Here is a 24,861-nt window from a genome sequence, read left to right on the forward strand (position 1 = left end):
AGAGACGCTGCCATATGTTTTTCATTTTGATAACTCCCCTATGGTGTCTGTTATCACCCAAGTCTCTATTAAGATTTATTCCTGTTATTGTAGCAGTCATTTTCCCCAGTACATGTGCATTGTATTTGGAGAGAGTCATAACCACTCTCCACATCCAACAGATGCTGTAGTCAGAGCGACTCCTGCTTCCATTTACCAGACCTTTCTACTAATATGGGATTTCACCAATAACCACAAGTGCTGTTCGCTCCCCGATATTTCCGCAATGTCATTTCTTGACTGTGTTAGTGGCAAAACACCAATCAGAGCTCCAGTCCCTCGCAAAGTGAAGGTTTTGCTTGGCTTTCCTTTTCAGCCACTTTCCCATTCAAAGCAGTGAGAGATTCCTGCCCCCAATGACTAAAGGGCTGAGCAAGCATGTGGGCACACAGACCTGGGGTGGGCAATGGCCAAGAGGGGCAAAAGGCTGGTCCCCCTCGCTTGTAGGTGTGGATATGAGTGGGCTGGAGAAAGGGATGGGATCTGCTGGACCTGGTATATGGATTTAAGAAGAGGTTAAGGTGCCTTGCATGGGGCTGGATGCAGCCAGGAGAGGCCAGGCTTTGCTGGCATCAGTTTGGTGGTGACCCATCACAGCTCTGTCTCTTGACAGGAGGGTATAGAAGACATGTCCCTTCTCCCTGGGGGCTGGCAGCGACCCTGGCCCAACAGCTGCTTTGGTCTGGTCCCTAACGCAGGCAGCAGTGCAACTTGGGCTCCCTAAGCGAGGCAGCCTTCTGACAGCATCCACAGACCCTTCCAATTTGCCCCTTTTTCATCCCGTAGCAGTTTGGTTAGCTTGTACGGAAGAAAGGAGTTCCAAATGCTTTCCGGGCCTAATAATATCCATCAAAGCGTTTCCAGGGCTGAGGCGAGGATATACACTGCAGCACACAGAGCAGGAAATGGGCTCGGGTTTTCCAAAGCTGCCTCTTCCAGCCAGAGCAAACCACAAGATCACGGGAGGACAAGAGCGCTGCACTCATGGCTTTGTTTGCCCCAGAAGGACTTGATTTGATGAGAAAGGAAACTGGCTTTCTTTAATCTGTCCTTGTGCTAATTCCGCAGAGGAAGGCATGAGCATTGGCAGTTCCCGAAACAGAACCACCCCTCTGTGCCAGTTGGTGTGTGCTATTTGCGGGGATGGGAAGCGCCTGTGGACCGCAGTGAGCTGTGCGTGGCGGAGGTGGAGAGACCTCATCTCCAGGGCCAGTGGCAGCTGGGGGCCCCACAGAGCCCGTGGCCATCACAGCTTGGGCCCTGGGGGTGTTACGGGTTCCCTTACACATGTGCCTTCCTCAGATGATAGGGGTCCCACTATTGGCTTCATCAGGGCCAGGTTTTCTCCAGCAAAAGCCATGAGGAAGCAAACAGCTGTGCTGCTTCTCATCTCTGGGGAGTCTGGCTGTGCACCTTCACATGTCTGTTCCAACCCTGTCTCTGAGCCCAGTAGGGCAAGAAGGAGGGTGTTCCTCATGCATCAGCCACGTGTGTGAGAACAGGTTAGATTCAAATACTCTTTTTCATTAGAAATACTCTTTGAGAGAATCACAAGAAATGTAAAAAATCCATGGGAATGTGGACTCCTGACCAGTTCCAGGCTGGCATATGAACTAAAAAGGGGGAAATGGGATTAATGAGTAGGAGGAACAAGAGCAAACTAAGATGTCATCAGAAAAAAGCTAGAAATGGTGCAGTGTTATTTTATACAACAAATCCTAAAAATACAATAAAGAGATTCTACAAAAATCTAAGCCAAGATTATCCTGGATCCTTTTCAAAGCCAAACAGCTTTCCCAAGTTGACTAAACATCATCACTGTTGCTTGCACAGGACATTGAGATACAACTAGCAAAGGGATTTAAATGTGCTGAGCGACCCTGGGCACCCCGTGTTGAGCTTGTCTGAGGCATCACAGAGGCAGGACTGGGAGCACTGAGCCTTGCCCCACTCTGCTCTGCTTCATTATGCTTATTTAGTTTAGTAACACACCATTGCCTTTAACAGGGCTTGTGCAAAATTTGTAAAGCCTTTTGTAAGGGCTTCCTGGTGTTTGGTGAAGTCCCTGCCACTCCTTTTCCATGAGATGCCTGTTAAGGGGTACCAGATCTCCAGCCAGGACTCCGCAGGCAGAAGCACACAGGGTGCAGAGCATGTCGCACCTGTGGGCAGGGCTGGCTACCCATCCAGCCGCTCTCTGTGCCTGGCAGGCCCTGACCATAGTGGCTGGCCACCAGCAACCTTGATCTCCAGCAGAGACAATCTGCCTGACCTCAGCACCTTCAGCAAGGTGTCTGCCTTTGTTGATGGGGTGGTTAAAGCAGGAGCCAGAGCAATGTCCTGAAATCCTCAGATTCCTTGTGCCTGGGGAGAGGGATGTGCTGTCAGTAGTATGGGTGCAGGTCTGCAATCAGGCAGAAGGGACCACCACTCCTGCCTCACCTGCCCCATGACAATGCTCCCAAAAGGGGCAAGGTGTCCCCCAGAGCACAAGGAAATAGCAAATGGAGCTGAGAACAACCCACAGGTTACAAAATCCCCTGAGAACAGGCACATCCACAAGGGGGTAAAGTGAGAAGGAGAAGAAGGGAGAAGAGAAAGTAGTGGAGCAGGCTGGTGGAAGCAACGCTGCTTTTTTGTGAACAAACACGGGCTCCAGGAAGAGTCCTGGATTCATCTTCAGGTCTGGTTTCTGCTCTTAGAGGCTGCACTCTCCCGTATGACTTTAACATGCACAAGCTGCCCTGGGTGACAGTGCAGAGCCCAGTGCCTCTCAGCTGGATGCGTTCCAGAGGGTACAGCTCCAGCATTGACGCAAGAAGAAAAATCTCTGGGATGGAGTTAGTCAGTTTTTATGCTGGATTGGATTTGAAGAAGCAGCTGACGTCGGCTGAAGCTTCCGTTCCTTATGGTGTTTGGGTTAAGTTTGCAACATGTCTGATGAAATACCCGGCAACGCAGGGAGGCGATTTATCCCAATGGGAGCCCTGTAGGTTGTACAGCCTCCCCTTAGCATGCTAAGCCCTGCAGTTTATTGTTTGTGTTAATTTGTTTGTGCTAACATACTGTGTTGTGTTAGTGGTTAATATATAACATCATCTGCTACACCAAAACCCCATGAAAACATATGAGCTCCAGAACAAGTGATGTTGATCTGTTCTTTGCTGTGACAGGGGACAATGTGGAATGACAAGGAATGTCAGGGGTATTTTACTGGCCTAACAGAAAAAGGAATAACTCCTCACAAGTTAAAAATCCTTACAGGACGGTCTACAGCAACAGCAGGCAGGGAGCTTTGGGGAACACCTCGTGTCCTGACAGTGACTGAGCTCTGTAATGTCCCTCCATGGAGGACTGTGCCCATCTAACTGCAGCCCCGTGCGGGGTGGCACCACCCAGGCCCCACCGAGTGGCAGCCAACTCCCGCACAGCCAAGCTGCATGGCCGCAGCGGCTCCGTGGGCGCACGGCGCCTGTGTGGGTCAGGCCTCAGTGACTGCATCCACAGGAGAACCGGGTTGCCTTTAGCCAAAATAAATGTCTGCACAGGATGCTGCTGTGGGACTGAGTGAATATAAACCCTCGGTGCAACGACCACAACCGAGTCATGGAGAAATGCCTGCCCTTCCCTCTAGCGACTTGGTTGCAAGTGGATGGCTTGGAAACGACTCTTGCTCCACAGAAAGGATCTAGCAAGCAGCAGTGAGGCAGCTGCTTTCCCTTCAGATGCAGCGCAGTGGCAGTGTCCTCCTGCACTCTGCAGGGCTCCTCACCGCTCTTCCCCAAACTTGTGCTGCAATTAGGAAACACTTCAACTGACCCATTTTTGGAACCTCAGTGCTGGGGAAGGAAGGGTCCTACTTTCAAACTTAAAGTGCCTCGTTCCACTGTAGCTGCAGCCCTGTTTCCATGCGTGCTCAGGGAGCGCAGGCAGCTGGGTTCCCCCTCCTTGCTGGAGCCGGGGTGCAAGTGAGGAAAGGGTCAGGCCAGAGGGGACGGGCACAAATTTGCTCACATATATGAAGTGGCAGACGTGTGCGTCAGCCCCAGACAGCAGAGAAGCACCCCAGTACAGACCGTTTTGGCAGCATTAATGAACTATAATGAGGACAGGAGTGACAGAGTGACTGGTTTTAGAGACAGCTTCTGGTGCAGGCAAAACTAGCTGAGCTGGGGTGGGCTCCTGGGGGGAGCCCCAGGCAATGACCCTAACCACTAGGTTCCCTTACCCAGGCCATGTTGGAGCTCCCAAGGGAGCTCTTCACACCGGGGCTGGGCAAGGTCCCAAAGACTTCACAGCCCCAAACTGTGGGCCACACAGGGCAGCTGCACTGCAGGAGAGCATGGATATCACAGTGGAGAAGCACGAGCAGTTGTCAGGGGAAGGGAAAAAAAAAAAGGGGGGGGGGGGGGAAGGAAAGTCAAAAAGAGGGGGAAAGGGAGAAATCCCACCGGCTGTGTGCTGGGGGAGAGAGGCTGACAGTTTTATTTCTGAGAATTTCTCTGTGCATGATCTCTACATTGGGATCTGCGGGGAAGTAACCCCATAAAACCAGCCCAAAATCCCCATGGCAAATAACATGGAGGCAAGGCTGGCAAGTGCGAGCCGGGGGGGGGGGGGGCGCGGGAGCCCATCCCTATGCCCCTGGGCCCAGCAGAGCCCCACCTACAGCCACGGGCTGCCCACCGTGCCTGTCTGCAGGGTCAGGCAGCCCACAGAGCCCCACCAGACCCAGCTTTCCCAGGCACATCGCTGTCCCTGTTAGCCAGAAAATGTTTGTTGTTCATGAGTGCTGGTTATAATGATAATTATTTACTATTGGATTCTTTCTTCTGCAAGGTGTTTATCTCTGTTCTTTTTCTTTCATTTGTTCCTTTTTTCTTTCTCCCTCTTCTGTTCTTTTTCATTTTCTCCCTCTCTTTCACTCCTCTTTATTTCTTTCTTTCCCTCTGTCTTCCTTTCCTTTCCTTTCCTTTCCTTTCCTTTCCTTTCCTTTCCTTTCCTTTCCTTTCCTTTCCTTTCCTTTCCTTTCCTTTCCTTTCCTTTCCTTTCCTTTCCTTTCCTTTCCTTTCCTTTCCTTCCCTTCCCTTCCTTTTCCTTTTCCTTTTCCTTTTCCTCTTCCTTCCTTTCTTTTCTTTTCCTTCATTTTTTTTCTTCTCTCCCCTCCTCTTATTTTCTCTCCTCTTCTCTTCTCGTCCCTTTCCTTCTCATCCCTTCCCTTCCCCCCTTCCCGAGCCCCAAATGCGCCCACCGGCGGAGCACAGCGCGGCTGCCGTGCGGAGCCGCGGACCCCGACGGCGGCGGCCCGGGAAGGAGCCGCTCCCGACGCGGCCTCAGGTGCCCGGTCCCGGCCGCCCCGCGCGTCCCTGAGGCCGTGGCCGCAGGGGGACGAGCCGCTCTCCGCGGGGCCGCGCACCTGCCGCCGGACGGAACGGGACGGGATGGGACGGGACGGGACGGTTCCAGCCCCCGCTCAGCGCCGGCCGGGCCGGGGCAGTGCCACCCGCCGCCGGCGCTCGGACGTCCCGGCGACCGGAGGGGAGCGGCTGGGGACGGGTGCGGGGGCTCTGGGGGTCGCGCAACGAGAGCGAGCGGGGTCGGGGCGCCCCGGAGAAGCCGGCGAGCTGCAGTGGGGGATGAGCCCCGAGGGGCGCCGGCTGGCACCGGGCCGTGGTGCAGGCACCCGCAGCCCAGCCCAGCCCGCCCCAGCTGCGGGAGAGCGGGTGGGCACAGCTGCCCCGGCGGAGCGCGGCCGCCCCCCGCGCTGCCTCCCCGCCTTGCTTTTGGTTCCTCGGTCCTGACCGGTCCCGCCGCCCTTCCCATGTCTTTGCTGTCTTTCTTTTTGCTTACTCTTTCTGTCTTTTCTTTCTTTCTTTTTGGTTTTTCTTTTTTTCTTTCTTCCTTCCTTTCTTTCTTTCTTTCCTTTATTTATTTATTTTTCTTTCTTTCTTTTTTCTTTTTTTCTTTCTTTCTTTCTTTCTTTCTTTCTTTCCTTTATTTATTTATTTTTCTTTCTTTCTTTTTTCTTTCTTTCTTTTTCTTTCATTCTTTCTTTCTTTTTCTTTCTTTCTTTCTTTCTTTCTTTTTCTTTCTTTCTATTTCTTTCTTTCTTTCTTTCTTTGTCTGTCCATTCTTTTCTTTCTTTTTCTTTCTTTTTTTTCTAACCTTTCTTCTCTTTTCCGTCTTTCTTCCTTTCTTTCCTTTTCGGTCTTTCTGTCTGTTTCTTTGGTTTTTCTTTCTTTCGTTCTTTATTTCTGTATGCCTTGCCCTACTTTCTGTCTTTCTGTCTGTCTTTCTCGGTGAAACTTGGTTAACACATTGGATTTTTGGATTTGTTAGATGGATTCGTTGATTTCGGTTCCTATCGTTCAAACGTCAGTTGCACAATAATACTAATAGTCGCCGTAGTCGGAGTAATAACGAGGGTGAGTGTAATTATAATAACAGTACTTATCGATAACGGTCTCAAATTAAACGCCAGAAAATCCCCGTTTTTCCCGGGACCCGCGGGAACTGCAGGCTTTTTTCACCTGCCGAGATCTCCCGCTCTCCTTTTTCTCTCCCGCCTTACAACGAATCCGTAAATGTCCGCGGCTCCCGTTAGCTGAACCTCTACAAATTATTATTGTTCGGCCGGCAGCATCGCTACCGGCAGCGTTAGCCTTTCCCGCCCCGTTCCCTTCCATCGCTACCGGCAGCGTTAGCCTCTCCCGCCCCGTTCCCTTCCATCGCTGTCAGCGCCCGGGCGGTGCTGCCGCGGCGGGCGGGGAAGCGCGGGGGCCGCGGGGCTCCCCCCGCCCGGCCCGGCCGTGGGGACCAGCCCCGGGCTCCCCGCCGCAGCGCTGTTCACCTGGGAAGTGTGCGGAGAAATAAGCATGTGCGGACGTGTGCGCGGAGTGCGGTGACAGACCCCCCGGCCCTGCGTGGCCCCAGCCCCGGGTGGCTGCCGCTGTGCCCCCGCTAATTATTTGCTGCCCACCGGCTTACCGGGGAGCCGGGGCTGCCGTGCCAAGCCCGGGCCGGGCCGTGCGGGGCCGCCCCCAGCTCCCCTGCAGAGTCTATGCCCCCCCCACCCACCCGCAGCCCGGGCTCGCTGGGGGCCCGTCGGGTCGCAGGGCTTGGGGGGCGGGAGGGACGGCGGGGCCGGGCAGGGGCCGGGAGAGCGGGCAGAAAGGAGGGATCGCGGGAGGGACGAGAGGAGAGATGCGGGCAGAGGGGTGAGTGCAAAGGGCAGACGGAGGGAAGGCGGCGGGCGGTGGGGCTGTGACCCAGCCGGGCCCCGGGGGCGCGGGGAGAGCCCGTCGGGGCCGCGGTACACCTGCAGCACAGCCTAGGCTCAGGGGCGCGGGGGGGCCCGAGCACCTCGGCTCGGTGTGAGCACGGCCCCGGCACTGGAGCGGCCCGGGGGCACCTGGCCCGGCCTGTGGGGAGCGGTGCCGGCGGGGAGATCCCTGCGGGGGAGCCCGTTCTGTCCCCCCCGCCTCGCCTGAAAGGTCTGGGGGATCGCGGGGCCCAAACGGGGGACGGGGCGGCAGCGGATACCTGCTGCGGGCAGAAGCCTCGCCGGGGCCGGGAAAGATGGTGGAGCGGCGGAGAGGCCGGGCTGGGGCTCCGGGGGCCGCGCCGGGGCTGGGGGCTGCCGTCGGGGGGGACGCGAGAGTCATTGCAACGCGTTGCTTTCCTCGGTGCCGCCACGGGCTTTTGCACGGCCGGGGCCCGAGAGTTTCGGGGCGAAGCAGCAGTATGCCCTTGGGCAGGTCCTGCCCTTATTCCGCGGCGAGCTCTCAGCCTTTCCGCAGAGCAGAGCGGTTCCCGGCGGAGAAGCGGCGGGACAACCCCGACCTCCCCTCCCACCAGCTCAAGCGAGGTGTGAGCTGGGGGAGGCAGAGAACCCCCCTCGCCCTCTCCCTGGTATCCCTCCGACAGCGGCCGGGCTCGATCCATTCCCTGCCCCGCACCTCCCCCGGCCCAGGGACGACGGCAGAGCCGGGGGCAGAGCAGCACCGCTAACGGCGGGGTTAGTAACCCCTCGTCGAGGCTGGATGCGCTTTGCAGCGCACCGGCGATGCGGAGCGCCTGGGGAGCGGGACAAGCGCCCGCGGTGCTGGACGAGACGCCTGTCAAACGCGGCCTCCGGGTTTAGGCCCTCTTTGGGGGTGCAGGAGAGGGGAGGACCCCGTTTGCGGCACAGCGCCGTGCCGCCCGCTCCCTCGGGTTTGCTGTGCCGCTGCGGGCTTCCCGCGTCGCGGGGGAGCCGGGCGGTTTCGCCCTCCTGTCGTCTCAGCTCCGCCCGGCCACCGCTCACGCGTGGGGGAGCCCTGCGAGGCCGGACGCGGGCCGCGGGAGCGGGGCCCCGGGGGCTTCTCTCAGGGATTTGGGGGGTGCAGCCCCTGGCTCAGCGGGGCACCTGCTCCGCTGCCGCGCGGGAGCCGACTGGCAATGGTTCCCGGCGGGTCCCGTACCCCCGGCAGAGACCGCTCCCCCCCGACCCCGCTGGGCGGGCGCGCAGGCCGAGGGGCCCGTCCGCGCCCGGGCTTTCCCCGACGTGGCGCCGCTTCCAGCTGGGGCTATACCTAAGGAACAGGGAAGGAGAAAGGGATAAACCTGGGAAACGGTGCGGGCAAGCAAGGCACAGACAGCAACCCCGAGCTCCCCGACTCTGCTAAGGCTTTGGTTTCGGGGGTTTGCTTAATTTCCAGGGGTGGGGGGTATTTTCTTCCCTCTCAGCGCAGAGGCTGCCCAGAGCCGGGCACACCTCGGGGAAGGGGCTGGCGCCCCACGTCCCGCTTGCATCAGCTGTTGAGCTCCCGGAGGCGGCTTTGCAGCTTGCAGCCGCGGCTCCTCGCTTTCCTCCGATCTTGCCCCGAGGTGCCCTAACGAAATCCCTTCCCCTCCTCTTTGCAGTGCCGCCAGGTAAGCAGCGCGGGTCAGCACCGAGACACTCTTCCCCGTGGCGTGTCCCTGAGCTGGGGGCAGAAACTGCCCCGGCCGGGAACCAAGCTGGCAGCAGCAGCAAAGAAACAAAACACCGATCGTGTCACGCTCTGCCCTTATGCCGTTAGCTGCAGGAACATATGCTCAAATATGTAAGAGTAGTCTAGATTTTTCTCTGCAAATATTTTTACCACATCCAAAGATAATATTTCAACAGAAGAATCAAGCCCCGCAGGCTACAGACAGGGCAGCTATATATAACCCGCTTGCTCACTCCGGCTCTCCGCGCATCGCTCGGGTTATGCAACCCCCATCGCGGCGGTAGCCACCGGCGCGCCCTACGGGCTCCTCCCGCCCCGTCGGGGCATTCCCCCCGGGACCTTGGTGCAGCCACTCTCCCGGAGGGACCAGCACCGGGGCTGGGACCGGGACCAGGACTGGGGCCGGGGCCGGAGCCGGGCTGGGCCCGCGGGGCGGGCGCGTCGCCTCGCCCCGCGCCGATGCGGAGGAAGGGCCCGGGGAACGCCGCAGCGCTCCGAGGGGCCGGTGCCGGGCGGTGAGTAGCCCATCGCCCTCGCTGGGGCAGGGAGGGGAACCGGGACGGCCGTCCCCGGCGGCCGGGGGAGCGCGGCCCCCGGCCCAAGCGGCCCGTGCAGGTGCTGCCGACGGAGCGGGCTCTCACGCCGGGCCGGTCAAGGGCTCGCCTGCCGCCCCGCCGGTTACTTTCCGTTTTTTCCGCTTTTTTTGGAGAAGGAAACGCTCGAATGCCGGCGGGTGCTTTGGGGGCTTGGTGGCCCGCGGCTGGGGATTCCCACCCCGGTCCCCTGCGGCGCCCGGCGGTACCTGCGCCTGCAGCGCACCCCGACGTGCCCGGCCCTCTCCTGCCGCGGCGGCCCGGGCTGCCAGTCCCCGCAGTCGCTGAGCCCCCGCGGCCGGAGCGGGCAGCTCGCAGCCCCGCCGTGGCTGCGGGCTGGAGGAAGGGAGCAATCACCCCCTCTCGGTGCCGGACATCCGCAGCGTGACGCCGGGCTCGGCTCGGCTGAGCTCGGCTCTTCCCTTCCCGTCGGCCGGCTCCCGCCGCCGTGATTGACACCGCCGGCCCCTCCGCCCGCCCCGCAGCACATCCCATCCCTCCCCGTCGGCCGCTCGCTGTGCCCGGGAGGCGGGGAAGGGCCTCCCCGGCCCTTTGACACCGTCTCGGCAGGAGTTTCACTTCGCTTTCGCCGCCGCCGCCGCCGCTTCTGCAGGCAAACACCCCCGGCTTCCATGTGACGCCTCCCAGCCACTGAATGGGGGAAAGCGCCTATAAGGGAGCCACTTTCCCTGCGTGCAGGAGAAAAGGAAGGGACGGGGGGGCAGAAGCAGGAGGTGGTGTTGGGGGGAAGGGAAGAGAGAGAAAATAAATTAATAAATCGCAGGGAACGAAGTTGGGGGTTGAGAAACTGAAAACCCAGGGAAGAAATTCGTGGGGTTATTTATTTATCCCCCCACCCCTACCCCCGGTCCCCTGTGGCTGACAGGGCTCGATCCGGCCGTTGCGGCGCTCGGCGCTGGCTGCAAAGGGGCGCGGGGAAGTTTCTTGCTCCCCAACGCCCTTCCCGAGGAGGGGGGGCACAGAGTTTGGGTTGTTTATTGTTGCAGGTTTTTTTTTTTTTTTAAGCTTCCCACACACCCCTGTCTGGAAGGAGGGGGGGGTCTCGCTCGCACCTCCCTGGATGGTGCGATAGAAAGGAGGGGAGTGAGGGGGTGGGAGGGGGGGCTCGTGGTGGGAGGCTGCCGCGGCTGCTGCTCCTGCATTGGTGTCTCCCCTATGGACGAAAACAGCCCTCTGTCTCCCAAGGCAAATGCTTTCAGTATCGCCTCTCTGATTTCAGTCGCCGCCGCCGCCGAGCAAGCAGGGAAGGGAGCGCTGGAGGAGCGCCGCGGCAGCCGCAGCGCGCCCGCCCGCCCCCGCTGCCGCCCGCAGAAGATGCACTTCAGCACTGTCACCAGGGACATGGAAGGTGAGCGCCGTGCTCGGCCCCGCAGGACTGCGGGGACGGGACCCCCCGGCCACCGGGTCTCGGAGTGTTTTCACGCGTGCCGGCCCGGCGGCCGGGCCGGAGGGAGCGCACGGAGCGCGGCCTGCCCGCGGCAGCGGTCGGAGGGGGTTTCGCCGTGTCCCCCGGCGCGCCCGGCACCCCGCAGCCCTCCCTTGGAGAATAAAAGGCTCTGCCGTGCCCCGGTGGCGGCTTCCGACGGCTTTGCCGCTTGGACCCGCGTCTCCTTGGAGGTGCTGGAGCATCCTCCGACAGCACCAGCCGTGCCCAGGGCAGCAGCAGGCCAGGGCTCGGCTCCTGCCGGCTCTTGCAGCCCCTCTCCGGCCTGGGGGCCGCGGTCGAAATAAGTCAAGAGCCTCCCAGGACCCTGAGGAGCCTTTCAGCACCGGAGGGGATCCCAAGGAGCCGTCTGTTCCCCGAGGCGGCCTGTCATGCGCGGCAGGGCCCGCTCAAGCTGGAGGCCGAGGGCTGCGCAGCCGGGACCGTCCCGGTGCTCCTCGGCGCGGCCCCAGAGCTTTCCTCTGGTCCCCGTGTGTTCCCCCTCCCTCGCCCGCGGATGGAAAGAAGGGGGGATTGCTAAACCAGATCCGCCTTCCCCTGTCAGCCACGGCCCTGCGCCCCAGAGCTAGGGACGCTACCTGCAGCACCCTAGCTACACGGAAATAAGAACTGGTTTCTTTCTTTGAGTGTGTCCCCCCCCCTCTTTTTTTTTGGGGGGGGTGGGGGTGATGGTGAGGGTAGGCGGGAGTTTGCTTTGTCCCAAATCGTTTGCAGCGAAGGAGGCCTTCTGCAGAGATAGCACGGGCTCTGCACCGCGGCTCTTGGCAGATCTCTCGGATTTGCAAAGAAGAAAAAAAAAAAAAAAAGAAGGAAAAAAAAAGAAAAGAGCCGAGGCAGGCAGGCAGCGGGAGCAGCGAGCTCCCCGCCTGCCCCGGGGGGAGCGGGGCTGGGGCCAAGCAAAGCGGAAAGGGGGAGGCGCCCCGCTGGGCTGGGCGCGGGGCAGAGGAGGCGGAGGGCACCCCGCGGAGCCGGCGCGGCGCGGAGCGGTGCGGAGCTGGGGGGAAAGCGGGAGCCGGAGCGGAGCCCTGACCGCCTGTTTTTGGAATGATTTCAGCTATCTCCAGCCCCTGGCTCACCCAGCTGTCCCATTTTTGCGATGTTGCAGCTTTCACGGCCAACAGCCTGAGCAGCCTGAACGCCTCCGGGGGGTACCACCTCTCCCCCTCCCCGGGGGACCCGTACGGACAGCATGAGCCGCCGCACTACGAGCCCTGCACGGCTCAGCAGCACCCGCACCCGCCGCCCCAGCCCCAGCATGGCTATCCCTTCGGCGGGGCGGCGTCGGCGGCCGGAGCCAACCCGCCGCCCCCAGGCCCCGAGCCGCCCGAGGGCGCCGGGGGAGCCGCCGCGGGGCCGGCCACCGTCTCGGGCTGCTCCGCGGGGGCGGCCGTCGCGGCCAAGGCGCCGGTGAAGAAGAACCCGAAGGTGGCCAACGTCAGCGTCCAGCTGGAGATGAAGGCGCTGTGGGACGAGTTCAACCAGCTGGGCACCGAGATGATCGTCACCAAGGCCGGCAGGTCAGTGCGGAGCCCCCGGGCGGCCCCGGCTCTCCAGCCGCTTCCCCCGGCCGCGGGCACCCGGGCGAGCCGGGGCGGCTGCATTCGCGGTTTGGGGGACAATCGAGGCTGACCAAGGGCTAGCTGCGGGGCGGCTGGGCCCGCCGGTTGCCGTCATTCGATCCTAGTGCTTCTCCCGCGGAGAAATGTGCGAGCTCCTGCGAGCCGAAGGCCTCGGGTGCTGCGGAGAAGAGTGCGCGATCCTGCGGGCCGGAGGCGAGGGCGTGCGGGGGGCGGCGGGCAGGGTGGCCCGGCCCGGGGGAGCTGCGCTCCGCCGGGCGCCTTCGGCTTTCGGTTATCCCGCATGGGACTGGGATCCGCGTTTGCGGAGGACATGGTGCTCCCGGCGCGGACAGCAACGGCACAGCGGGAAAAGTAAAAGCTAACAAACCGTCCCGCGCAATACCTGCAACTAAATTGATTTTTAGCACGGACAGATCTTTTCCTTCCGGCGGGGATGCAAACAGACCCTAATTCTGCGCCCTCAAACGTCTTCCAGTACTGTTGCATTTCCCGACTATCGAGTAACGAGCCCGGCTGATGCCGGCGCTCCGCGGCCCTGCACCCGCCACCGCGGCACGGCTCCGCCGGCGGGCCGGGACCCGGCTCGCGGCCAGGGAACAAAGGAGGCGGCTGATGCGACCGCGTTAGAAACGAGCAAAACGGGGGGGTGGGGGAGGAAGAGGAGCCCCAGTTAGCGTTGTTAATTACTGCATTTGATTGCGATCGCCGGGAAGCGCCGTGGCCGTGGCAGCCCAGGCAGAGCTCCGGAGTTTTCCCCGCGCAGGCTCCGGGCAAACGCTTCTTTCGGGGGGGGCGAGTGCATTGCTCGGGCGCTGCTCTCTTCCCTTGATTTAAAGCGATCCAGCTGGGTAGAAAAGAAAATATAACAAATCAACAAATCCCCCGGTGCTTGCTCTCAGTTAGCCGCAGAGACGGCGGCGGCAGCTGGAGCTCCGGGTTGTGCCGCCGCCGCCGCCGGGACAGGAGGGTGCATCCCGCCGGGATGACCGCGGCCGTGCGCTCCCACTCTCCCTCCAGCGGTTTTGAGGGTCGAGAAGCTGCAAGAATGAAATATATTTACATATACGCCGTTGCTTTTTTTTTTTTTAATTAGCGATCTACTAATTTTTTTAAAACAAAAAGTCACCGCGGAGGCCGGCGGAGGAGCCGGCGCTGCGCTGCGGGACCCCGGGCGTGATTTCCCGCAGCCGGTGCCTGCCCCGGCGCCGGGTCGCGCAGTCCACTGACTCCGTCCGCGGCCCCTCAGCCCGGCGCCGGGCTCGGCGCTGCTTTCCTTAGCGGAAAAGGTCGTTCAGGCTCCAGGCGGAGACTCTCTGCAAACAGGAGCATTTCGATCTGACGTTCTCCGCTCTCCCGGGACAGTGAAAGGATTGCAATTGCCCTGCTCCAAAATGGCTCGGAAATGAACCAGCTCGATTTGAATCAGGGGCTTTTTTGCCCTTCTCTTCGTTTATTTTATGACACCGACAAATCTCTAGACAGGCGGGTGAAAACTGGAGAAAACGGGGTAAAATCAGCAGGAAAAAGCTCAGGGAAGGCACTGCGAAGCCTGTTCTTTCCCAGCGTCTCTGGGCTGGCCCTGCTGTTTGTCTAGGTGGTCTTATCATCTCGAGCTGTTTGTTTTAAAACTAAGTTTTAAAACAAGAAACACCGGAACTGGAGCTAATGGGGGCTTTTACACCTTTAAAAATAATAATAACAGAGGGACCGACTGGGAACATCCTCCCGAGTTAGCTAAAGCGTTACAGAGCGGGAGATGCAGCCGCTCGATCCTGATGCCGCCCGACAGTACCGGGCCCGGACTGGAAGGGGTTGTGGGGCCAGAGTCCCCCCGCCCCATCGCCCCGGCAGGCAGCCTTCCCTCGGCGGGGAGCAAGGGCACACAACCAAAAAAGCCCTGGGAAGATGCACAGCAGAGCCGGCTGTGCGCCCCAAGAATGAGCTGGGGCGGGGGGGGGGGGGCTCTCCATGTTCAGGTTTGATTGGGTTGTTTTTTTAGGGGGTGGTTGGAGTTTGGTTTTTCAACGGCTGCAGACCCCCTTCCCGAAATACCACCCGCTGTCGCTTGCTTGGTTTCCTACTCAGGAAAAGAAACTTATCAACCAAAACCGAAGCCACGATGAGCCCCATTGCGAGGGCTTACATTTGGCATGTCCTGCCAGGGAGCCGCAGACCAGGCCCCGTCTCCGGGCCTCGGTGTGTACAGAGAGAGGGAGGGACACGGGGGGCCTCCCTGGCCCCTTCCCTTAGCCTGTCCCCCAATACAGCTCCTCGAAGGAATCGTGCCCTCCCTGAGCGTGGGACCTGCGTCCCTAGCTTAGCCTGGGGTCTCCAGGAGCCTCCATGGAGCAGAGTGGTGGGGATAGCCCCGGGGCCAACCTTCCTGCTCGGGACTTCAGGCTCCTTGCCGCTCTCCTTTTGCCCCGCAAAGCTGCGGGGACCGTGAGCCCGACCGGGCTCTGGCAACGAAGTGGAGCTGGGAGGGGGCTTGCTGGGAGACCCCTGTTGCCCTCTACTCCCTGCCTGCCAGGGGCTGTGTTTGCCCCTCCAGGCTGCAGGAGGTAGTCCGCTGGCCCCAGGGAGCAAACCGCTGCTGTAACCACTGCTTTAAAATGGGCACAGATTGTGGGGGAGCAGAAGCTGCAAAAGTGGGACTCGCTCCCCTCACATTGCCCACAGGAGATTCTAGATGTGCCCCCCCCCCCCCCTCCGGGCTGCTCAAACCTCCTGGGGCTGTGCCCCCAGCTCAGGTGTGGGTGCAGAGACAGGATAATGCTTTGCATCTGCCTCAAATCAGGTCTGTTGGAAGGATGGGGAAAGCACAGGGAGGAAATTCTTTTCAGTTTTGTCTCCCCATGGCAAAGGCGATGGTGCTGCTAATTTCCCCCCAGCCTCTGCATCCCGCTGCGGCAGGATATTTCAGGTGTCCAACACAAACTGTTCCAGAGCTGGTGGGAGAGGCCGGGGCCACACAGCACTGCCCCGGCTCATCCTTCAGGATGCTGCTGGCACCCCCTCTCCCCATGCTGCCTGGCCGCATTTGCCTTTTCCTCCTGTTCTGGCTGGCGGTTCCTGCAAGGGGACCTGACATCGCAGCTGAGTGGGCTTTGGGGCAGCTGGAGAGGAAGGGCCAGGAAGGCTGCAGGACTCCCACACCCGGCCGTGAGCACCCCCAGGATAGAGGGGGAGGGTGTTCGTACCTGCACTGGCCCCTCAGGGCTCCCTGCTGCACCTCCACTCAGCTCTCCTTTCTCTCCTCTCTCTGCTAGGCGCATGTTCCCCACCTTCCAGGTGAAGATATTCGGGATGGACCCTATGGCTGACTACATGCTCCTCATGGATTTTGTCCCTGTGGATGACAAGCGATACCGGCAAGTAATACCCTGCCTGCCCCGTGGTGCTCAGCCCTGTGGGATGCAGCTGCCCGCTGCCTGGGGTCTGTTTCACACCGTTGCAATAAGTTTGGGGCTGGGAGCAGTGCACCTGCGCAGGGCGTGGACCCACAGGGCCCCGCTTGGCTTTCTCGCACAATGCCCGCAGCGGCCAGGGCCAGGTCGGTGGTGGTGTGGGCAGAAGTGCAGGTTTCTGTGGGGCAGCAGTGCAGGAGCCACCTTGTCCTGGCCTGAAAAGCTCTCCCTGTCCTGCTGCTCCACGTCTCCACCTGGGAAATGTTCATTACCCGCTAACAAAAATCCCCCCCAGTGCTCCTCAGGTGCTGTAACCTCTTGGCTGGGGCAGGTGGTCTGGTGGTGCCGGACTCACGGGTGTCCCAGGGCTGTGCCGTGCCTGCTTGGTGCTTGGGTGAAGAGAGTGGGGTTTGTGCTCTGGAAAGGCACCCAGCCATCCGAGCCACAAAACCCTGCCCTTGTTTCCAGCAGCAGCGCAGGAAGGCCTTGGAAACCAGCGGCTCGCAAGGTAGCGATGCGATCTGGTTTGGAACCCCTTTAATTTAAAGACAGTGAAAGGCACATTATGTATTTAGCTTCAGATCAGGACGCTAAGCAGGCAGCCCGCGTAGGAATCGCAGGGTCCGATATATAAATATTTAGACAGATATCCAAATTCTCAGGGCGTCCTAGAAATGTTTGCTTGTCAAGGGAAGTGGGATATATAACATCCAATTGAGTATATCTTTAAAAAGTAATGTTTCTGCTCGAGTCCAATGGTGTCTAATTCCCCCTGTGCAAACACTGGCTTTAAAAGTAAACACGTGGATAGAAGATTGGTTTCTCTGTTTTAAATGTTACTGTTGAATATGTACTTTGAAAGAATGAAACAAGGCTGCTAAACTCTGGACCTGCTATTAATCTACACATAACTTTCCGTAACTCTTTACTTAAAGCCAGAACATTACTGTGTAAAGGGCTCCCTTTCACCCTATTTTTTTAGAGGAAGTGGGATCTTTTGTGGCTGCTCTCCCAAGTCTGTGCAGGTAGCTAAAAATTTCCTTTGTCCTGCAGATTTCTCTCCCACCAGTTCCATTGGCAACGTGATAAAATGTGTCGTGTCCGCCCCCCCCCCCCCCCCGCCCCACCGAGTGTGGCTGTGGAGAAGAGCTCATGCCTCTCTTTGCCATAGGAAGCAGGAGTGATGGGGGAGGCGGCACTTGCCCCTCACCTGGCCGGGGGGACCCTCCCGGGCCGGATCCTGTGGGGCTGCTGCAGGGTGGCAGGAGCCCCCGGGCTGTGGCTGAGGGTGCCTTCCCCTCCCGGCAGGTACGCCTTCCACAGCTCCTCCTGGCTGGTGGCCGGCAAAGCCGACCCCGCCACCCCCGGGAGGGTGCATTACCACCCGGACTCCCCGGCAAAAGGGGCGCAGTGGATGAAGCAGATCGTTTCCTTCGATAAACTCAAACTGACCAACAATTTGCTGGATGACAACGGGCACGTAAGTGTTCCCGGGGGAGGGTATCAAACACGGGGCTGTGCCAGAGGGAAGCCCCAGCGCCGCGATTCCCGTGGGGTGCCCCTGCCCACACCCCTCCCCAGGGGCTCTGCACCCCTCTCCTGCCCCAGCCCCGGCTGCCCCCGGGCAGGGGAGCCGGCAGGGCCAGGGCTGCGCTCTCCTCTCTCCATGCTCCGCCTGGATCAATTATTGTCTCCTTGCTCGTTTTATCATTCAGATCATTTTGAACTCCATGCACAGATACCAGCCGCGTTTTCACGTGGTCTACGTGGACCCCCGGAAAGACAGCGAGAAATACGCAGAGGAGAACTTCAAAACCTTCGTCTTCGAGGAGACGCGCTTCACGGCCGTGACTGCCTACCAGAACCACCGGGTGAGGCGGCCGCGGGGCTCGGGGCAACGAAAAGCGGGGGTCGGGGTCGCCCCGGGGGTGTCTCAGCCCCTTCGTCCGGCTCCCGGGCCGCGGCTGGCCGGCGGGGGTCTCCCGCCCCCTCCTTCCCATCTGCTGAACCCATTTCGGGGCAGCGCAAGGAACCCGATAGCCGGGGAGCTGCGCAGAGCTGCATCGCTGCTTGCCGAGGAAGAGACGTGAGCTCCAGCCTCATCGCCAGCTTCCCCCCGCCCGGGGGGGACCTCATTACCTATGTAAACCCGAGGCTGGGGCTAGTTGGGAAACTACAGGCTTCCCGCTGCGAAACGTCACTCACAATTTGTTTGGATAAATCTGCGATTTTACTTCTCTAAGCTCGCAGCTCTGTTCCTCCCCAGAATGGAATTACATGTTAACGAAACAAAACGAAACAAAGCAACCCACTCCCCCTAATCTGGTGCGGCTTTCTGGGCAGCAATTAATCCAATCGCTTCTTTAAATCGCATCAGTGTAATGTAAAGAGCAAGAATCCCAGCCGCGAGTGCAAATAGGATTTCATAGCGGGGGCTTTTCCACGCCGCTGCCGCAGCCGCCGCTGGAGCCGCCCGCGGGCTGTCCCCGAGCAGCGGCGGGGCCACCCTCGGCAGCGGCTCCCAGCAGGTCCAGCCGGGTCCCCCCGGGATGCTGCGGGCGGGCCGGCACCCCGCCCCCGGGAGGCGGCGGGGCCGGAGCAGGGCTGTGCCTTTAAGGGGCTCCGGAGTCCCTCCCCGGCTGGCATTTGCCTGATGGCTCTGGACAGCTGCTCTTTCTCTCCTGCTTTCAATCAGTTTGACCTCTAAGGCTGGAACTGTCACTGAGGGGCTTAAAGTTTGTTTTTCAACCCATTCCGGAAACTCACAATCACATACTTTATCCGTGGATTTGCTTAAATATAGAAAATGTCCTGCCTTCTCCCCGGCGAATTAAATAAATACATAAGTATGATTTATCCAGTGATTTGTCTTAGCTGCTCGGGTGGTGACCCATATAATGTGGCATTTTCTTACAAGTGCATTTGCACAGCTTTTGCAGCTGACCGGGGCTGCCTCTCCCTTCACCTTGAACTCATATTAGATAGCGTATTAGCCCACATTTTCTAACAGAGGGAAAGCACATGTTTGTGCTCTGTGACAGAGCATGCCCTGGCTCCACCAGCCACCTGGGCCCTCTCTGGTACACCAGGCATTGCTGGCTCCCAGAGCCTGCTCAGTGGCATGCTCACGGTCTGGCCAGGGAGCCCCATGTGTGCCACTTTGAGACATTTTCCTGCTTCTCCTTACAGATCACACAGCTGAAGATCGCTAGCAACCCATTTGCCAAGGGATTCAGAGACTGTGACCCTGAGGACTGGTAAGGCTGTGTCTTTATTGACTGTGACTACACCCCACTCTCACACCTAATTTCACGTGCACCTGCCCAGCTTGCATTTGCACAACATGCGCACAGAGTTGGGGGAGGGGGCACCACACTCATAGCAGCAACACTCCAAGCGCTCATTCTGTTGGATGATTGGCTTGTATCACTTGTCCCCTTCTCCTTCCAGGCCCAGGAATCACAGGCCAGGGGCCCTTCCTCTCATGAGTGCTTTTGCCAGATCCCGGAATCCAGTCTCTTCTCCAGCCCATCAGAATGGGACAGAGAAAGGTGAGAGCACCCGGTGGCCGGGCCAGCCTGACCCCCAGGCCCTGCTGGTGTGCGCAGCCAGCCTCAGTGCATGCTTGCTTGGGGCTGTCCTTGCTCGACATGCTGTTGCACAGCCACCTGCAGTGGATACAGCCCCCCTGCTAATGAGCTTAGCGCTACCACCTGCTTTCTAAACAAAACTAGCACCTGTGTAGTCTAATTCATTCTTCCCATGTCTCAAACACTCACTGTTGTTGTGCTTAAGCAACTCTGCTGCTTTAAAAAAACACTGCCCTTTTCCTTTAGCATCCCATTTCTGACTTTTTGGTGGCAAGTTCAGCTTTTTGGGCAGGGATGCAGCAATGGCCACGGGCTTCTCCTCACTTTGCCCTTTTAACGCAGCTCGGCAGTGCATTCTGGGCCGCCCTGCTCCCATGCGGGAGCTGCAGTCAGGTCGAACAGCACCTCTGCCCATTGACTCCTTTTCCATTACGCAGAGCAAACAACTGCAAAGACAGCCAAGGGCCTTTCTTCCACTACACTCCGGGCCTGCAAAATAAAGGGAAGTCTGTATTTGTTTAGTGTTACACAATTGCAAAAATGTCAGGCGTGCACCAGCTCGTCAGTCAATGCAGCTCCACGCATCCCAATCAGAAAGCAGGTGCTGTCCCACCGCCGCGGTGCCTGCCGCGCTGCCGCTCGCCTCGCTTGCAGGGCTGGCTTTGCTAGCTCCGCGCCGCCGGTGTGTGCGCGGGGGCGCGGGGCGGCCGTGCTGAGCCGTGCTGACGCTGTGTGCCCCCGCAGATGCTGCCGAGAGCCGGCGGGAGTTCGAGCGGGAGGCGGCCGCCGGGACGGCGCTGCACGCCGAGGCCGCGCACCAGCAGCTCATGTCGCGCGTGCTCAGCCCCGCGCTGCCGGGCGGCGCCGGCGGGCTGGTGCCGTTGGGCGGCGCGGGGGGCGGCCGGCCCAGCCCGCCCCACCACGAACTGCGCCTGGAGCCCACCGCCTCAGAGCCGCTCCACCACCACCCCTACAAGTACCCGCCGGCGGCGGCCGCCGCCTACGACCACTACCTGGGGGCGAAGAGCCGGCCCGCCCCCTACCCCCTCCCCAGCATCCGCGGGCACAGCTACCACCACCACCATCACCACCACCACCACCACATGAACGCGGCAGCAGCGGCGGCGGCAGCCGCCAACATGTACTCGTCGGCCGGCGCGCCCGCCAACTACGACTACGGGCCCAGATAACGGCGCCGCCCGCGCCCCGGCACCGTCCTCCCCCCTTCCCGCCTTTCCCTCTCCTCCCGCCTTACGAGTGAGCTGATAGGCCAGCTTGACCTGATCGACAACTGTAGAGCCCAATCGCAGGAAGCCGGGGTCCTCGCCCCGCTCCCCACCCCGTTGGCGGGCCGTGAGGGAGGGCAGCGGCGGCGTGTGGTGAGGGCCCGGGACGTGACGGGTGCTCCCTGTCGCGGCGTGGCCTGCAGCTGCACTTTGATAAATGAAGCCATATGTCGTTATCTCCCTTCTCCCTAACCTTCTTGCGGATGCCCCACGGGTGCGCCGGGCGCGGAGGACCGTAGGGCCGCTGGGAAGCGGCGGGAGGACGGGGAAGCGGCAGCGGTGAGGTAAATTGCCCCCTTCTCGCTCGCCCGCCGGGTCTCCTGATGGAGATTTGCCGTTGCCACCGTTTTTGGCCGTGCCACGGGTGTTTCCCACCCCAGCGGGATGTGTAGCGTTAGCAGCGAGCAGGGGGGTCTGCGGGGCCAGCTGTGAGTACCGACGGGCACCAGCCCCCGGCGACAGGGATGGAGTGTAATTAATTCTGCACGTGTCGATGCTAAGGCTCTCTTCTACCTTGGAGACGCTTGGCCTCGTCCGCAGTTGGCTCAGGTGGTTCTTCGAGGAGACTGAGAGGAAGCAGAGTTTAGCTTAAGGGAACACTTTGAGTCTTCACTGTCAGAACAAACTGTCCACTTCTCCTTTGGTCCTGACCCCCTCGTGAGTTTTGGGGTTCACTGGGGCAGCTTAACCACAACAGCATTTTCTGGAGCTGTTGAGGAGAGCCCATGGCCAAGAGCGCAGCCATCTACAGCTTCACAGCAACGGATGCTAAGGTTTAAAAACCAGCCTGGGGGTGGGGTGAATACCTGCAGAGTTTAGGCTGTGTATTCTCAGCAATAGTTTGTAAATCGGCTGCTTCACAGGCAGCCTCACACTACTGCCTTCCTACGTCCTTTCCTGAGCTCTTGAAGCTCACCTGTTGAGAGGTGCCTATTAGAGGAACTTCAGGGTTTTTTCCCCAGAATGTCTCACCCCTTGTATTTGGCTGACCCAAACTGCAGTAGTCCCAAAGCACCTATTCTGCATCTACCTGCTTGCTGCATCTTCCCTCTTAATGCTGGTAAGTACTTTCTTCTTCTTTTTTTTTTTCTTTTTTTTTTCCTTTAATATCTGACTTCAGTAGTCTTTCCTTATTGTTGAAAAGATGGGCCTGTTCATCACGGTTTCTCCAGTGATTTTTTTTTTTTTTTAATGGTTGGCTTGTGGTTTTTTGTCAGATGCTCACTGAAAGGCAGTCCCTTTGTGTTCAGAGAAGGTATTGAGCAGCTCTTCAGCTGTGTTGGTATACAGTATTATGAACACTTTTCTGATTTTTCCACGTGACTCTATGAAAGGAAGAGGGTGGTTGTTTTTTCGTGGTTTTTTTTTCCAAGTCCTCTATTCATCCATGTTTGTGTATTTTCACTACAAACCTTTTAAAACATGATCTTTCCCTTGTGCAGGTGGCAGTGTTAATAGCAATGTTTATTCTGTCTCTGGCGGTGGGCTTTGGGCTTCCAAAACTTTTTGGAAGGGTTTATGAAGGGATACAGGCTAACATGAATATTTTATGTAATTTTTTTTTCTGTTATAAAAATATATATATATATGGATCCATGAAAAAACTTGCGCAAGAAATACGTATTTTATTTGGCATTTGCAGTGAATTGTGAGATTCTTAGTGTCTGACTATACCATAATTAATGTTCTCAGAAAGGTTGATGTGAAATAGCCTTGTGCTTGTTATTAGTGGGAAATGGCTCTCAGACGTGCTCTGTTGCTTTGCTGCTGTTCTTTCAGAGTTTTCAGTATGACTTGTTATCTGTAAACTGATTAGTGCCAAAGCTTTGGTCAAACGTTTAATGAAGTTATTATATTTATTATTTCTTGCAAAGATTATGCAAACACCTTTTTTTTTTTCTTGATAGTTGCAGTGTAGGAAAAAAGTGAAGACAACCAAAGAATCATATCTGCAAACAGTGTAGATACGTGTAGATATTTGTAGATATATGTAGATAATCATTTAAATTCATTTAAATTGAAAAGACATTGGACAGTGACATTTATAAATGTTTTTCCTCTTCTTTCTTCCTTTTATTTCTTGTTTGATTATTTGGGTATATTTGTGAGTTTGTCTGCTCTGAAGTCTAAACTTTCCTTACAAAGTGACATCATATAAATAAGGAGGGATAGTAAACTGGAGTCTTTTAGTCTGAGCAAATAGTGAATCTCGATAGGTGACTGCTCCCTCCCTTCTCTCTCCCTGGTTGCTGGAGCTGCCCGTGGGTATAGTGATCTGTCATTATGCAACAGCTTGTGGGGTTTGGGTCCCAGGTTGAAATGGATACCATACACTTCCATTTGTATGGGTGAGCACCAGCTTTCTTTAAACATACACAGAGTGCTGCAACAAGTGCCACTGGCTCTCAGTGCAGACTGGGCACGCACCTTTTCAAACGTACTTTACTGCACAAGAGCTGAGAGGACTGCATGACCCAAGACACCAGGACTAAACTGTGCTCTTATAGAAAGTGGCACAAGGTCCTTGCCTTGACTGTAGGAATTTTAATTTATCTCCATTAAAAGTAGAGAAAATCACAGAACTTCAGCCTATGGCTGTGGGCAGTGGGCCCTCAGGATCACTAGTCTATCCTCTGTGCTAGAAGAACCACTGCAGAAGTCCTGTGTCTGAATGGGAACGAGAGACCTATGGAGCTGTATCAAGACTACAGTTTTAACCATGAAAATGGTATTTCTAACCTTGGTTTTAGGCCATCTACATGCAAGGTGCTTATCTACGTTACTATTAAGCATGTTAGCAGTCTGTTTCATGTTGTGTTTTAGTCCTTAAGCCAGCTTCCTCCGGCCTTTGAGTAGTGATTCCTCCTTGTATAGCTGCGTCTGTCTCACTGGATGGGAGTGTTGCAGTTGTGGAAAGCAAGCAGGGTTGTTTTTCTATCACAGCAAAAAATCCATTTCAAACAAACAAAAACCCCATAATACTGCACATTGACTAGCAGAAGCCTTTTGAAAATCACAGAAAATCTGTAACACTTTTAATTTCATGTTACCTGTCAGCCAGTTTCATCAAAATGTATCATGTATAGGCCATGCCTTATCTAGATGCATTGCAGTTTCATTTGCAAAATGACTTTGTATGATTTGATTACAAGTATGTTTAAACTTCACTCAGTACATGCTGTCACCAAGGTCCATAGCACACACTCGGAAAGAAGTCTGCAGCATTTCCAGACAATACTTCCACTTACGGTCACCTCAAGTCACGCATAACACTGTGTATTTAAAAGCTGCTGGTAGAACAGGCCCAAGCACAGAGGTTACAAGCACCCTTTGTCTCTTCCAAACAGGGCTAGAGTGTAACTTAGCCATGTGACTCCATTTTCCAGAGGTACAGGCTGAATTTACTGATTGCTGCAAAGGTCTGAGAACTGCATCGCTTACCTCAGTGGGTAAATATAGGATTAGGCACCCACAGGTGAAACAAGACAGGCTTTCACTTGATCATTTACCCCAAACACTGGGGATAGTTCAGGTTTTCAGGAATGATTTTTTGGTGGTGGTGGTTTTATTTTTGCCTTGCTAATGGATCTGACAAAATTCAGTGTTGGATGGGAGCATGGGGATGAGACTTATGTGTGCTTGTAGTGTTCTTGCACGCTGTTTACACACTTCATGGATGTTCTTACTAATCTTTTCTCCTGTTAGGGAGACCTTAGAACTGTTTTGGGTGGAACTGTGGAAGTGGTCCTCGGTAGATGCCTCTCAGCATCCTGGGGCACTGGCATCTCTTCAGTCAATCTCAAATATGCATACACACGGCCATTGACAGGGGAACTAGTACTGCGGCATCTTTTATGCTATTTACTGTCTGTGTAACAGTGGCTTGCAGTGTGGAGAATGACCCAAGGACTGCAGTAAGCATAAAA

At 57.6% G+C, this 24,861-nt stretch overlaps 1 protein-coding gene across 3 annotated transcripts; it reads left to right on the plus strand.

The window, feature by feature from the left end:
• The first annotated feature begins 9,423 nt into the window (after positions 1-9,423).
• TBX1 (T-box transcription factor 1) lies at positions 9,424-21,952 on the plus strand. 3 transcript variants are annotated; one of them, XM_037375704.1, is made up of 9 exons: positions 9,424-9,529; positions 10,848-10,976; positions 12,127-12,589; positions 15,922-16,023; positions 17,368-17,539; positions 17,775-17,930; positions 19,249-19,316; positions 19,510-19,610; positions 20,394-21,952. In XM_037375704.1, the coding sequence occupies exons 2-9, from the start codon at positions 10,943-10,945 to the stop codon at positions 20,837-20,839; spliced, it is 1,542 nt and encodes a 513-aa protein (XP_037231601.1). In that variant the 5' UTR covers positions 9,424-9,529; positions 10,848-10,942; the 3' UTR covers positions 20,840-21,952. The 3 variants fall into 3 exon arrangements, with proteins under 3 accessions (XP_037231601.1, XP_037231594.1, XP_037231595.1); XM_037375697.1 differs by lacking the exon at positions 9,424-9,529 and having other exon boundaries at positions 10,732-10,976; XM_037375698.1 differs by lacking the exon at positions 9,424-9,529 and having other exon boundaries at positions 10,732-10,976; positions 12,178-12,589.
• The last annotated feature ends 2,909 nt before the right edge of the window (positions 21,953-24,861 follow it).

Source organism: Falco rusticolus, chromosome 1 (genome assembly GCF_015220075.1).
Source record: "Falco rusticolus isolate bFalRus1 chromosome 1, bFalRus1.pri, whole genome shotgun sequence".
NCBI classification, from domain to species: Eukaryota; Metazoa; Chordata; class Aves; order Falconiformes; family Falconidae; genus Falco; species Falco rusticolus.

What these genes read in the sequence shown, in the direction of transcription:
- TBX1 (XM_037375697.1), top strand. Translation starts at nt 10,784, where the DNA reads ATGGACGAAAACAGCCCTCTGTCTCCCAAGGCAAATGCTTTCAGTATC. An exon ending in TGTCACCAGGGACATGGAAG is followed by an intron (nt 10,977 to 12,126) that starts GTGAGCGCCGTG and finishes GAATGATTTCAG; the next exon opens with CTATCTCCAGCCCCTGGCTC. An exon ending in TGCTGGATGACAACGGGCAC is followed by an intron (nt 17,540 to 17,774) that starts GTAAGTGTTCCC and finishes TTTATCATTCAG; the next exon opens with ATCATTTTGAACTCCATGCA.